We start from the raw sequence: 13,966 nt of genomic DNA, 5'->3' as shown, positions 1-13,966 counted from the left end.
CTTTACTATGGTGATTTCGTCGTAAAGTGATTTGATTGTAGAGTGAAATAATTGTAAAGGGGGGGGGGGGGTACATTGTATTTTTAACTATTTACATGAAACTTCGGATAATTTGGGCAGCCGCTTAATTGGGCCAAAATGCACTAGTCCCAATGTGTCCCAAATAACCAGAATCAACTGTATTTAGTACTGTGTATAGTTTAAGGCTGTTGAGCTAGAAGAAATGGCTAAGAAATACTGTTGATTTAGGTTTGGTTTCGAAAAAAAAAAGGAAAAGGTTTCTTTATTTTTCGTTATATTTTGTAACCTGTGTATAGTTTAAGGCTGTTGAGCTAGAAGAAATGGCTAAGGTAAAGAAAGGCAACGCGAGAACGAAGAGAAATGTCTGATAAGTTACGCGGAAAATTAGTTTCCTGACACCGAACTCTAGCGCTGCTCGCTCGGTAAACAGACGGTAGGTGTTATTGGTCTTGAGCCGAAATCGAGAAGGATATATTGACTGACAGGTAGGCATGGCAAACGATGAAATGATTGGTGGTTGGGCGACAGAGGACAAGTTACTGTGTAGTCATTGGTTGACATTATAATGTGTATTTGTAATGAATGGTAAACAGGTAATAGTAGCGATGAATCTTTTAAAGATGGAAGAAATTTGTAGGGAAAATAAAACGTTGATTGATTTTTTGATGGAAACTAAATTAATAAAAGTTTCGTTCTGTTCATTTTTATGTTCTTCATTATGTTTTTTTCTCATTATTAAAAGCAGATTTTTGGAGTTCATGAGTGTTTTTACTATACTGTTGATTTAGGTTTGGTTTCGAAAAAAAAAGGAAACGGTTTCTTTATTTTTCGTTATATTTTGTAACCTGATTTTAAATGGTAGGTTAGGAAATAATATAAGAAAAGAAAGAAAGATTCTGTGTATATATATTTAGTGAATAGCTGTTGCGGTGTTGATTGACGTTATGATACGTGTGTATCCAGGCGCCTCTGTAGCCAGGTGGGAAGGAGCAACAGTGCGTAGCACACGCTTCTTGATTAGACCGGGGTTCGAGCCTGTCACCACCAAATACGGAGGATGCGGAAAGGTCAGGGAATGACCATCGCATTTCCCGGAGCAATATGGCCTTAGTTGCTAATGCTCCTAAAAACTAAATAACAAACAAACAAACAACGTGTGTATCCACACGAGTGTCTTTAAAAATAAAAGTACAGTAATAAAAAAATAATATTTTGTTAATAAACAGTTTATGCGTTAGTCCACATGATTCTAAAGAAAAAAGATTAGGTTACCCCCCTCCATTTCGGGAGGGGTTCAAGCTCCCATGGGATTCAAGTAGAGGTAACCTAACGTTTTTTTCACCATTAGGGCATATTATTGAACAAGAGAATAAAAATACAGTCATAAAAAAATTTATTTTTTTATGAATGTATTTCTAAATATGACTGTGATTCTAAAGAAAAAAGGTTATGTTACTCCCTCCACTTTGGGAGTGGTTCAAGTGGAGGTAACCTGACCTTTTTTCACCATTATGGAAAGCGTTTATTAGGGCAAGGCGCCTCTGTTGGCAGGAGCAGCAGTGCATAGCACACGCTTCTTGATTAGACCAGGGTTCGAGCCCCGTCACCACCAAATACAGAGGATGCGGAAAGGTCAGGGAATGACCACTGCATATCCCCGGAGCAATATGGCCTTAATTGCTAATGCCCCTAAAAACCAAAACAACAACATCATTAGGGCAAGTTACCATTAGTACTACTAAAAATGATACTAACCCGATGTTGTGTTTCACACACCAATCAGCATATCGTTTGCCCCGTCTACTTGTCAATCAATATATCGTTCTCGACTTTGCTCCAGACCGATAACCACCTACTGTCTGTTTACCGAGCGAGCAGCGCTAGAGTGCCATATTGGGAAACTAATTTTCAGCGTAAGTTATCCGATGTTTCTCGTCGTTCTCGTGTTGGCTTTCTTTACCTTTGCCAAAGAAATTTATTGATAATAGCCTCAAATTTTTGTAGGATGTAATTTTCAGGAAATATGTGCAGAGAACAGTTTACAAGGTATGGATATATATATTTATACCTTGGAAATAAAATGGTCTCTATTCAGCTGTTCCTATTATCTGAAATAGGGAAGTAAGTTCAACGTATGGGTTTATTGCATTAATTCTTTTAGCTAGTGAGTTGTTAATTACTGGAATAAGTTAAGACCAAGAGTTTGAGAAATTCAAAGCTCGGCTGATTGATACATGTGAAAGAAATGAAAGATTTTTTTTTTTTTTTGCTGGTGCTGAAAGACCTGTACCCATACTTAAACTTAAAGACAAGAATAAAACTTTTGAGAATTAGAAAATAGATATTACACTTTAATTAAGAGTCTTATGAAACATAAACCTTATCTTTTTATACATTAAAATAATTTTTCTCCTAGTGATATTTATTCGGCCAATGTGAGAAGTGGGATGCGGGTTACATGGTAATGCGTAACAAATACTAAAATACGTAACTGAAGCTTGTTTTATTGTGGTAAAACAAGGTTCTGGTTCTGTTTTAGCATGATCATGCTAGATAAACCTCGTCATGCACTTTGTTTGTAATGTATTTTATGTATTCATAGCTGAGGAACATACACAGTGTCGATAGTTTTTGTAAGTATTTTATTTTATTTTATTTTATTTTATTTTATCAAAAGAAACGACACAGCGAGCAGGGGGCAAAGCCCCCTAGTATCATATTAAAAATATTTTAAAATGTTGTATTCTTATTTGTTTCATTTCTTTCCATTAAAATGATTTTTTTCTGTTTTGAGATTCCCCGATTTCTTCCAAAAAAAAAAAAAATCCCATCTTGTCAAGAATTTTTCTTTAAGTTCTCCTTGTCAGTTCAAATTTAACTTTTGTTTTAATACTGGGATTAATTTAGGTATAGTTGTTACTCGTGATCAAATTATTCACGAGATCAAATCATTCAAATTATTTGTGATCAAATTATTCCAGAGAATAACTTGTATAGGATTTTTTTCCCTCACAACATTTTTTGGGCAGTGAAAAACTTGGAGTTCGTTTACCTTTTGCTTGATGTTGAATAATTTTTTGTGAATCACACTGAAAAGCCTGTTGCTACAATAGCATGTTTTGTTGCTTTCTTGATAGGTATACCTGATTTATAATTTAATGCTTATTTATTGAAATAATCAATGACATTGAATACAACTTCTTGGATATGTACAAATTTTTCTTTTTCTGTTTTACACAGATGCTGGTTCATCCATTGTATATTTTTATAATGAGGATCACTGATGTGTAACCATATGAATACAGTAATAGCTATACTAGATGAGTGCTTGAAGCATGAGCATCAGCTGATGCTGTGAATGCCTCCAAAACAGCAAACTACATGTAGCGCTCCTAACGTCAGATCGTTTCAAACTAGATGGGATGCTTATATCATTTTATTGAATATTACCAGCACTCATGTTTTCTATTCTCAGTTTCAAGATGGACGTTGTTCAAGTTGGATGTATTGCATATTTTTGTATAGTGTTGATTGCAAGTAGAAAGAGAAAATGACGATGGTGGCTTCATCCAGAAAATTCAAATAGGTTAAAAATAGGACAGTTTTATATTATATTTGAAACATGCAGGAAGTTTTCTGAGATTTTTTTATTGTACAGAATGTTGATACAGAGTTTTGATGAACTTCTAATGTTAATTAGTGAAAAAAAACACAAATTTGATACATACCATGATGCGGAAATCAATACCAATGTCTGCATCTATGCCTTATGTGCTGTACCAACAGGCCAACTCCCACTAATTGAAATATTTCTGAAATGTTGTTTTCTCTGTTTGTAAAATTATATTATTTCTACCCGCTATTCTTATTCAGAGATTTAGGGATTTGTAAGACTTGGTGTCTTACAGAATTACTTTCAGTAATATAAAGAATAACTTCCTGTTTGATTTTACTGCATGGGATCTCTCAGAATAAAACACCTATGTTACTGCCTTCTCACCACTTGACATTATTTCCAGATGGAATATTGACAAGTACTTTCCATCCATTTGAAGCAGAAAACATTCTCCACTACCTACACTGTAACGGATTACTTTCCGTGCAAAATAAAGGATTAGTGTTGTTTGATTTTACGAATGCTCATGACTCTCAGATTACTCATTCCACTTAACCTTCCCTTTATCCATAGCAGTAACTTGCCCTTAATGCCACATTCCCCCAGTTTATACAGCAGTATTTTATGCGCAACAGAATCAAAAGCTTTCCTTAAATCCAAGTATATGATATCAGAACTCTTTTTTTCATCCAATTCTTTGGTCACTGCATCATAGTAACCTATTAGATTGGTTAGATAGGACTGCCCCTTAATAAAACCATGCTGTGACTGCAGTATAATTGCATTCCTATCCAGATGATCTGCATTATTCTTTAATCAGTGACTCCATTATTTTCCCTGAAACAGATATTAAGCTAACTGGTCTGAATTACTCATGTCACCTTTTGATTGAAACATGCAGGAATTTAATGATGCTCTCATATTTATGAGATTCACTAACTTCAATTATTTCAGCTTTTAATAAAAGAAATGAACTTGCTACATTTTTGGTTATCAGTTACATCACCGGCATTGTCTCTTGTACCATTACCAGCTGTTGTTTCTGAGCAAATAATTTTTAATTCAAATTTAAAAATGGAAAATCACTGAATAGTTGAGAAGAGATCCTGCACTGATAGCAGTGAAATGTAATGATCAGTGGACAACAGCCAAGTGTGGTTAGCTGTAGCCATCATCTTCACTAGATTTTCAGCACAGTGCAACATTACGGATACAGCTGAAGACCCAACACTCAACAGTGAGAGTTATTCCATTTTAATTCATGAAAAGTAGTGCGACACAAGTTAAGAAATATAATGAGAAAAATTCTGTCATTTATTTTTGGATTAAAAATGGGTTAAATTTTTTTTTGTTTATTTATTTTTTAAAAATTGCATTTATACCATTTTGCATTGGAAAACCAATGTAAAAGAACTTTGTTGTAAAGTAAAGGCATTCACTCACATTAGTCAGTGAGTGTGTTTTTCTGTATTCTGTTTGTTTAGTTTATTTTGGGGTCAATACCTGTAATTTTTCTTTAGATACTTATTTGAACTTAATCAATTGTATTAGGTTAGGAAACTATGTACTGAATTGCTGCCAAGTTATCCTTCCTGCCAATTTGTACTGGTAACACTTCATACCCTCACCCAGCTTGCTGCTGCTTCTGTAACTAATATTCCAGAACAGGTAATGTATTGTCCATCCTTTATTTATTTTGTGTTTGTTTTGTTCATCCACATTATCATGTGGAAGTGTATGCTAAATCAAATTATTACTTTATGAATTGTTTATTGTGGTAATTCACTATAAGATGTATCACTGCATTTAGGAATCTATTAGCTTAGTATAGTATTGTCAATTAATCAGTTAAATTTATTATCTTATTAATTTTAATTTTTGATCAATTAAATTGTATTTAAATGGAAATCATGCCTCAGACTAAAGCAGCAAAGCAACGGGCACAAAGTAGGAGGAGTTTTGTGGCCCGGGGGAGAACCAAAGGGAGCAATTCTCCAATGCATCACAGCCTAAAAAAAATGCACAACTTGTGAAATGCTTGTAGTCTTTTCTGGAACAGGACATGATCCAGTCAAGGAGGATGTCTTTGTGTGTGTTAGGTGGAGAGGGTGTGAAGAAATTAGGTGCCACCTCAGCATTCTGATAGGTGTTTATGGGAGTTTGAAAAATAGGGTAGATGCTCTCAAAGGAATTAAATTGGGGGCCCATCAAATTCTCAGCTGCCCAGCCCAACACCAGAGCTCACTCTTGTACATCACAAAACAGAGCAGCAATCTTTAAGGCAGAATGTCCTAGACCCTCAGGAGCTAGTTATTGTTGGAGATTCTTGTTAGGGAAGCAGGAAATACGTTGTGTAAGAAGGATAGGTGGAATAGGCTCAGAATATGTCTGCCAAGGGCAAAAGTAGATGATGTTGTAGAGCAGATATCATCATTTAAGGACACAAAAGGTGATATTGTTGTACACGTTGGCACTAATGATATTAAGAGTAAGATTTGAGAACTTACTTAACAAGTACAGGGCAATGTAGGCAAAAAGCTGCAAGTTAGGATTCAATTTGAAAGTGTCTGAAATTCTGCCCAGACACGATAGGGAGTATATATTGAGAGCCTTGTCAATCAATTTTGCCCTTGAGAGAATGTGCAAGGTTCGTGGAATAGAATTTTTCAGTGTGGTCTATGATTGTTAACAGGAGAGACTGTTTTTACAGGGGATGTGATACACTTAAATAGAGAGAGTGCAAGAATATTTGCTGATGCTATCGAGGCAGTGATAGGTAGGTTGGAAAACTGTTAGCTTGGGGGGGGGGGATACACAGTCTAATAGTTTAACTAGAACTGCAGACAGAGGTGAAAGTGATTCTTGCATTGCTACTATTGGCACATACAGCAGCCTGGAAAGCAAGATGTTTGGGATTTCAGGCCCAGCTGTGGAGGGTCATACCTGGATCAAATGAATACATGGGTTGTGTTCGGGTAGCTAAGAGTAAGAACATGTGCATGTATACTTCAATGTACACTAATACTAGGAGCACTGTACATAAATTTGATGAATTCGAAGTTCTAATTAAGTCATTGAATGTCCACATTGTAGGAATAGTGGACACATGGTGTCACTCATATATAAGTGACGCTGAATTTGAATATGGAAAGTACGGTGTATACAGGAATGACAGACAGGATGGGACAGGGCAGGAGAGGTGGAGTGGTTATGCTCTTAATTAAGAACATTAAATCTTAGGCATTGCATCCAGATGATTTGGATGATGAATGCAATGTTGAGTCAGTTTGGTGTGATATAAGCTGGGAAAACAAAATTGAGAGTAGGAGTGCGGTATAGCCCTAATGACTGTGATGAGTATACCAAACAGCTATACAGGGAAATACGGTGAGCCAACAAATCAGAATGTCTCATAATGAGGGAGTTTGACTTTTCAGATGTTGACTGGAATTTGTGGATTGGTCACTCACACACTAGCAAGACTTGTGTGGATTCCTTGGATGACTGTTTTCTACAGCAGCATCTTAGAAGGGCAACAAGAGGAAACAGTACTCTTGATCTGGTTGTCAGCAGTGATTCTTCGTGCATTAATATATCTGCAAGTAAAATATCCGCTGAGTGGCAGCGATCACAGTGTACTAATATGGAATTTAATTAAAGATATAACTAATGTCAAAGGGTAAAGGGAAAGGCTTTTGCTTTTGTAAGGGTGATTACAGGGGTATCAGACAGTTTTTAAATACTGTGCACTGGGACTGAATGATGATGTTACCAACAGCAAATTCTAAATGAAAAGTAATCAAAGAAGCTACTAGACTTTTCATACCAATATAGAAATACCATTCAAGGATTAGACCTAAATGGATGTCAGATGAACTGTTAAGACGTGTGGCAGAGAAGAAAAGAAAAGTGCACGGGATGCATTTAAATTATCAGGTGTACAGAAGCCTATGATAGAAATAAATTAGTCTGTAATCAAGTCACAAAGGAGGTTAGGCAAGCTAAGGCAGATTATGAAAAATCTTTGGCAGAGAATGCAAAGAAAAACAGCAAAAACGTTTTTTGCTTATATTAACAGTAGAAGGAATGGGTTGAATCACATTGAGCTACTTGATGCATATGGGTTAGTTGATGATCCTGCTCAGGTTGCGGACAAATTAAATAGGTATTTTGCATCAACGTACACGCATGAGGAATTCTTTAGGGAAGGTGAGGGCGCCTCTGTAGCCAGGTGGGAAGGAGCAGCAGTGCGTAGCACATGCTTCTTGATTAGACCGGGGTTCGAGTCCGTCACCACCAAATACGGAGGATGCGGAAAGATCAGGGAATGACCACCGCATATCCCGGAGCAATATGGCCTTAGTTGCTAATGCTCCTAAAATCCAAATAACAAACCCATAACAAACAGGGAAGGTGATGTTAGAAGTTTATCAAAAAGAAGTTTTTGATAAACTTCTGAAGAAAATGATGATCTAAATGACTTTGATAACTGAAAGGAAAGTGAAAGAGGAATTATTGAAGCTGAACATAAAAAAGGAACCTGGGGCAGATTGATTCTATCCAATTATATTAAGGGAGGCAGCAAAGGAGGTAAGCAAACTTGTTAGCCATAATTATGAGAGCATCATTAGATTCAGAGGAGGATCCTGTGTGAATGTATCCCCAATTCATAAAGGGGTATCAGAAGGTGACATGAATAATTACAGACCAATTAGCTTAGCATCTGTTTCAGTGAAAATAATGGAATCACTGGTTAAAGAAGTAATGCAGACCATCTGGACAGGAATGCAATTATACTGCAGTTCACAGCATGGTTTTATTAAGGGGTGGTCCTATCTAACCAATCTAATAGGTTACTATGATGCAGTGACCAAGGAATTGGACAAAAAAAATAATTCTAATATCATATACTTGGATTTCAGGAAAGCTTTTGATACTGTTGCTCATAAAAGATTGCTATATAAACTGGAGCAGTGTGGCATTTAGGGCATGTTACTTCTATGGATAAAGGCATGGTTAAGTAGTAGTAGTAGTAGTGGCATGTGATGCAAGAAAGCAAGTGTATGAGCTTATGCAGCATCAGCCAAAAAAAAAAAAAAAAAAAATCACACCATTCCCTCCAAATGCCTGTCCAGTTCCTCCTTAAATTTATTTAACTTATCAACTTCCACAACGACAGGTGGAAGTTTGTTCCAGCAATTAACCACACGCTGGCTCAAGGCAAATTTCCGCACATCTATTCTACATCTGTCCTTTCTTAATTTGAATTTATCCCCCTTAGGTTCATAATTTGAACAAGTGGAAAGATCCCATCAGAATTCAGCATGCTCAACCCATTCAAGGCCTTATACACCTCAGTCAGATCACCGTGCAGGTGCCTAGTCTCTAGCCACTGCAATTTGCAGAACTTAAGCCTCTCTTGGTAAGAGGACCCCATCATTCCCCTTCACCAATCTTGTTGCCCTTCTCTGTACATGCTCAAGCAAATCTACATCTAAAATGAGGCCTCCAGACCTGTACGCAGTACTCAAGGCGTGGCCTGACCATTGCCTTATACAGAGGGACAATCACCTCCTTTTTCTTGATAGCAAAATTCCTATATATCATTGACAAAATCCCATGACCTGCCTTGGCAGCCTGTCTGCATTGCACAGAAAACTTCATATCTGACTGCACAATTACTCCCAGGTCTTTTTCATTTCCTACCACCTTAAGTGTAGTACCACACAGTTGGTACGTTTCTCTGGGGTTACTTCTACCCATATGCTGTACTTTGCATTTGTCAAGGTTAAACTTCTTAGCCCATCTGCCCAAATTATCTAGATCCTGTTGCAGTAGCACACTGGCGCCTCCGTAGCCAGGTGGGAAGGAGCAGCAGTGCGTAGCACACGCTTCTTGATTAGACCGCGGTTCGAGCCCGTCACCACCAAATACGGTGGATGCGGAAAGGTCAGGGAATGACCACCGCATATCCCGGAGCAATATGGCCTTAGTTGCTAATGCTCCTAAAAAAAAAGCAACAACAAACAGTAGCACACTGCCATTACTGTCATTAACAACCCTGCCAATGTTTGTATCATCTGCAAACTTCGACACTAATCCTGATATACCTTCATCAATATCATTGATAAATATACAAAACAACAGAGGACCCAACACTGAACCCTGTGGGACTCCACTAATAATATTAGTCCACGAAGAGCAGCACCCATTAATTACCACCCTCTGTCTTCTCCCACTCAACCATCCTCCTTTTATCCATTGTAGCAACTTACCCTTAATATCATTTTGCTCGAATTTGTACAAGTGGAAGAAGACAGTGATTGATTATCAATGGGCACTGCTGTTTGTGGACTAATGCTATTAGTGTAGTTCTCCAGGGTTCAGCTGGAGAGCCTTGCAACAAAATCTAGCAAAATCAGGTCGATGGGCTGAGAAATGGCAGTCGAAGTTTAATATTGACAAATGCAAGGTACTGCACTTGGGTAGCAGTAAAAAAAAAAATAGCAGTAATCCCATATTAACTTATCAACTCTGTGGTACTACAGTCAGTGTACAATGAAAAAGTCCTGGGGGTAATTGATGCAGACATGCTGCCAGGAGAGCTCATGGAGTTTTGTCAATGATATACAAAAACTTTGCTAGTAGGGATAAAAAGGTGATTATCCCTTTGTATAAGGCCATGGTTATGCCGCATCTTGAGTACTGTATAGAAGTGTGGCAGCCTCACTTTAGGAAGTATGTAGATCTGCTGGAACGGGTGCGGAGAAAGGCAATCAGATTGGTGAGGAGAACAAAAGGGTTCCCTTACCTGGAAAGGCTTCATTGCTGCAAATTGTAGTGTCTTGAGACCAGGTACCTGCGAGAGATCTGATTGAGATTAAAGCCTTGAGTGGATTGAGTAAGCTGAATGTTAATAGTATTGTTCCACTTGCTGAGACTACTCACTTGACAGGGTATAGGTTCAAGTTGAGGAAGGATGGTTGCAGGACAGATGTGCAGAAGTTTGCCTTCAGCCAGCAGGTGGTTGATTGTTAGAACAGGCTTCCATCTGTTGTTGTGGAAGTGGATGATTTGAATAAATTCAGTTGAACTAGACAAATCCTTGGTGGGTATGGATGGGTGAACTGTTTTTTTTTTTTTTTTTTTTTTTGGCTAATACTATATAAGCTTGCTTTCTTTCATCATTTTACATTACTACTACTGCTAATAGAATTACATAGTTTCTTTCATTGTTGGGACAAACTAGAAAAAAATATTTGTTAACTAAACAATATTTGGGAAAGGTAATTTGGATTTAGTTCTTCAGAATGCACAAATGAAATTATAAATTATTCCCTGTAAAAGATTTAATTTGTGTTTTATTTTCTAAAGCATTAATCTCAGTACTGTGAATGTCTAGACTAGATTAAGTTAATAACTATATGTTGAGTTTGTTAACATCATCTGTAGCATACTATGCAATCAACAAACAAAAAAAAAAAATTGTGATTTCTGTTAGAAATCAAAGTAAAATATTCATATTCTGAAAAAATCAGGTGGGGATGCACGTAGTCAACTTGTTGGGATGCACATAGTCACCTTTGAGAACTAATGAGACTCATGGTAGAGAAGAAAAATGCATGGGATGCATATAAATTATCAGGCAACACAGAAGCCTATGGCAGATATAAGCTAGTCTGAAATCAAGTCACAAAGGAGGTCAGGCAAGCGAAGATAAATTATGAAAAATCTTTGGCAAAGGATGCAAAGAAAAACAGCAAGGATTTCTTTTACTTATATAAACTTTAAGTGCAACTGTTGATGCTCCTGCTCAGATAGCAAACAAACTGAATGAGCATTTTGCCTCTACATTCACACACGTAAGGAGTTAAGGATTGAAAATGTCAGAAGGTTATCAAATTGTAGCAGGGTGCTTAATGATTTTGTAATAACTGAGAGCAAAGTGGAGGAGAAATTGTTGATGTTAAACATAAGAAAGGCAACTGGGTGGACGGGATTTATCCAGTTATATTAAAGGAGGCAGCAAAGGAACTAGGCAAACCCTTAGCCATAATTATGAGAGCATCCTTGGACTCAGGAGAGGTCCCCACGGACTGGAAATGTGCAAATGTATCCCCAATTCACAAAGGGGGAGTGAAGGGTGACACAAATAATTACAAACCTGTTAGTTTAACTTCCATTCCGGGTAACATAATGGAGTCACTGGTTAAAGATGCATTGCAGGATCATCTAGACAAGACTGCAGCAATAATTCAGACACAGCATGGGTTTGTTAAGGGAAAGCCTTGTGTGACAAATTTGATTGGATACTATGATGTGGTTACAAAGGAACTAGATGCAAAAAATAATTTTTATTTCATATACTTGGATTTCAAGAAAGCTTTTGATACTGTTGTGCATGGAAGACTACTGTACAAATTGGAGCAGAATGGTATTGAGGGTAAGTTGCTACAAAGAAATAAAAGGGTGATTGAGTGGGAGAAGACAGAGGGTGGTAATCAATGGATGCTGCTCTTCGTGGACTAATGTTATTAGTGCAGTTCCACAGGGTTCGGTGTTGGGTCCACTGTTGTTTTGTATATTTATAAGTGATATTGATAAAGGTATATCAGGCTTAGTGTCGAAGTCTGCAGATGATACAAAGGTTGGCAGGGTTGTTAATGGCAGTATGCTAGTGCAACAGGATCTAGAAAATTTTTGCAGATGGGCTGAGAAGTGGAAACTGAAGTTTAACATTGACAAATGGAAAGTACTGAATATGGGTAGACATAACCACAGAGGAATGTACCAACTGTGTGATACTACACTTAGGGTGGTAGGAAATGAAAAAGACCTGGGAGTAATTGTGCAGTTAGATATGAAGTTTTCTGAGCAATGCAGACAGGCTGCAAGAGCAGGTCATGGGGTTTTCAATGAAATATAGGAATTTTGCTAGCAGGGAAAAGGAGGTGTTATCCCTTTGTATAATGCAATGGTCAGGCCATGCCTTGAGTACTGCATACAGATCTGGAGGCCTCATTTTAGGAAAGATGTAGATTTGCTTGAGCGTGTTCAGAGAAGAGCAACAAAATTGGTGAGGGGAATGATGGGATCCTCTTACCAAGAGAGGCCTAAGTTCTGCAAATTGCAGCGGCTGGAGACTAGGCACCTGTGAGGTGATCTGATTGAGGTGTATAAGGCCTTGAATGGGTTTATCACACTGAATTCTGTTGGGATTCTTCCACTTGCTCAGTTTACAAACCTAAGGGGCCATCAATTCAAATTGAGGAAAGACAGTTGTAGAATAGATGTGGTCGGTGTAAATACACCATAGTTAACCCATAAATTTGAACTACGTTTGTAGCATAGAGGGCATCGTTTTAATTGTATCTCATAATGTGGTTGCCTTCACAACAAGATAGCTACTATTGCATTACTTCAAATAAATAACCAAATACATTACCACCACACCCTTTTGGCATCTCTCATATTGTGAATATAACTTCGCAACTGTTAGGCTTGTTGTATTACCTGGGTACCTGCCCGCCCACTGATGATGAAGCCGATCAGCTTCGAAACGATCATCTGGGTGGTGGTGGTGGTACCACTGAAAATAAATAACAGTAGTCTTCTCTACTAGAGAAGCATTATTTATTTGAAGTAATGCAATAGTAGCTATCTCGTTGTGAAGGCAACCACATTATGAGATACAATTAAAACGATGCCCTCTACGCTACAAACGTAGTTCAAATTTATGGGTTAACTATGGTGTATTTACACCGATACTATATAGTAAATTATTAATTCATAAATAATCGCTGCTGATAATCAGATCAAGAGTGTTACTCCTTCTTCTTGCCTCTCTAAAATGTTGCTGTAGAAAACAATCATCCAATAAATCCACAAAAGCTTTGCTAGTGTGCGAGTGACCAACTCGCAAATTTCAGTCTATATCTGGGAAGTTAAAATCCCCCATTACATGACATTCTGATTTACTGTCCCATCTGTTCATTGTACTCATCAAAGTCATTAGGCCTATAACTACTCATACTCTCATTTTTCCCTTTCCCAGTGTTTGTCACACCAAACTGACTCAACATTACACTGTCCGTCTATGTCAACTGGATGCACTTCCTTAGTTTTTATGCGTTTCTTAACTAATAGCATAACTCCTCCTCCCTTCTTATACTGTCTATCCTTTCTGTATACATTTTACTCCCATAATTTCCATTCAGCATCCCTTTTATCTGAGTGGCACCAAGTCTCTGATATCCCGACAATATCCGCCTTGGATGTCTTAATCAGCACTTCAAATTCATCAATTTATTTACTATACTCCTAGCATTG

The 13,966-nt window shown here is 37.5% G+C and overlaps 1 protein-coding gene across 7 annotated transcripts in view; it reads left to right on the top strand.

The window, feature by feature from the left end:
- defl (Integrator complex subunit 7) overlaps nucleotides 1-13,966 on the top strand; it is a 273,951-nt gene that overhangs the window by 57,278 nt on the left and 202,707 nt on the right. For 6 of the 7 annotated variants that reach the window (XM_090386497.1, XM_090386498.1, XM_090386500.1 and 3 more), the window contains one exon: nucleotides 5,189-5,305. The exons of the other annotated variant lie outside the window; for it this stretch is intronic. In XM_090386497.1, the coding sequence (XP_090242623.1) occupies nucleotides 5,189-5,305 (117 nt within the window). The remainder of the gene's footprint in view (nucleotides 1-5,188; nucleotides 5,306-13,966) is intronic. 7 annotated transcript variants of the gene reach the window in all.

Source organism: Mastigoproctus giganteus, chromosome 12, assembly GCF_048544385.1.
Source record: "Mastigoproctus giganteus isolate SK-2022 chromosome 12, ASM4854438v1, whole genome shotgun sequence".
Lineage (NCBI taxonomy): Eukaryota > Metazoa > Arthropoda > Arachnida > Uropygi > Thelyphonidae > Mastigoproctus > Mastigoproctus giganteus.
Note: the sequence above shows the minus strand (reverse complement) of the source record. Positions and strands in the feature narration are given on the sequence as shown.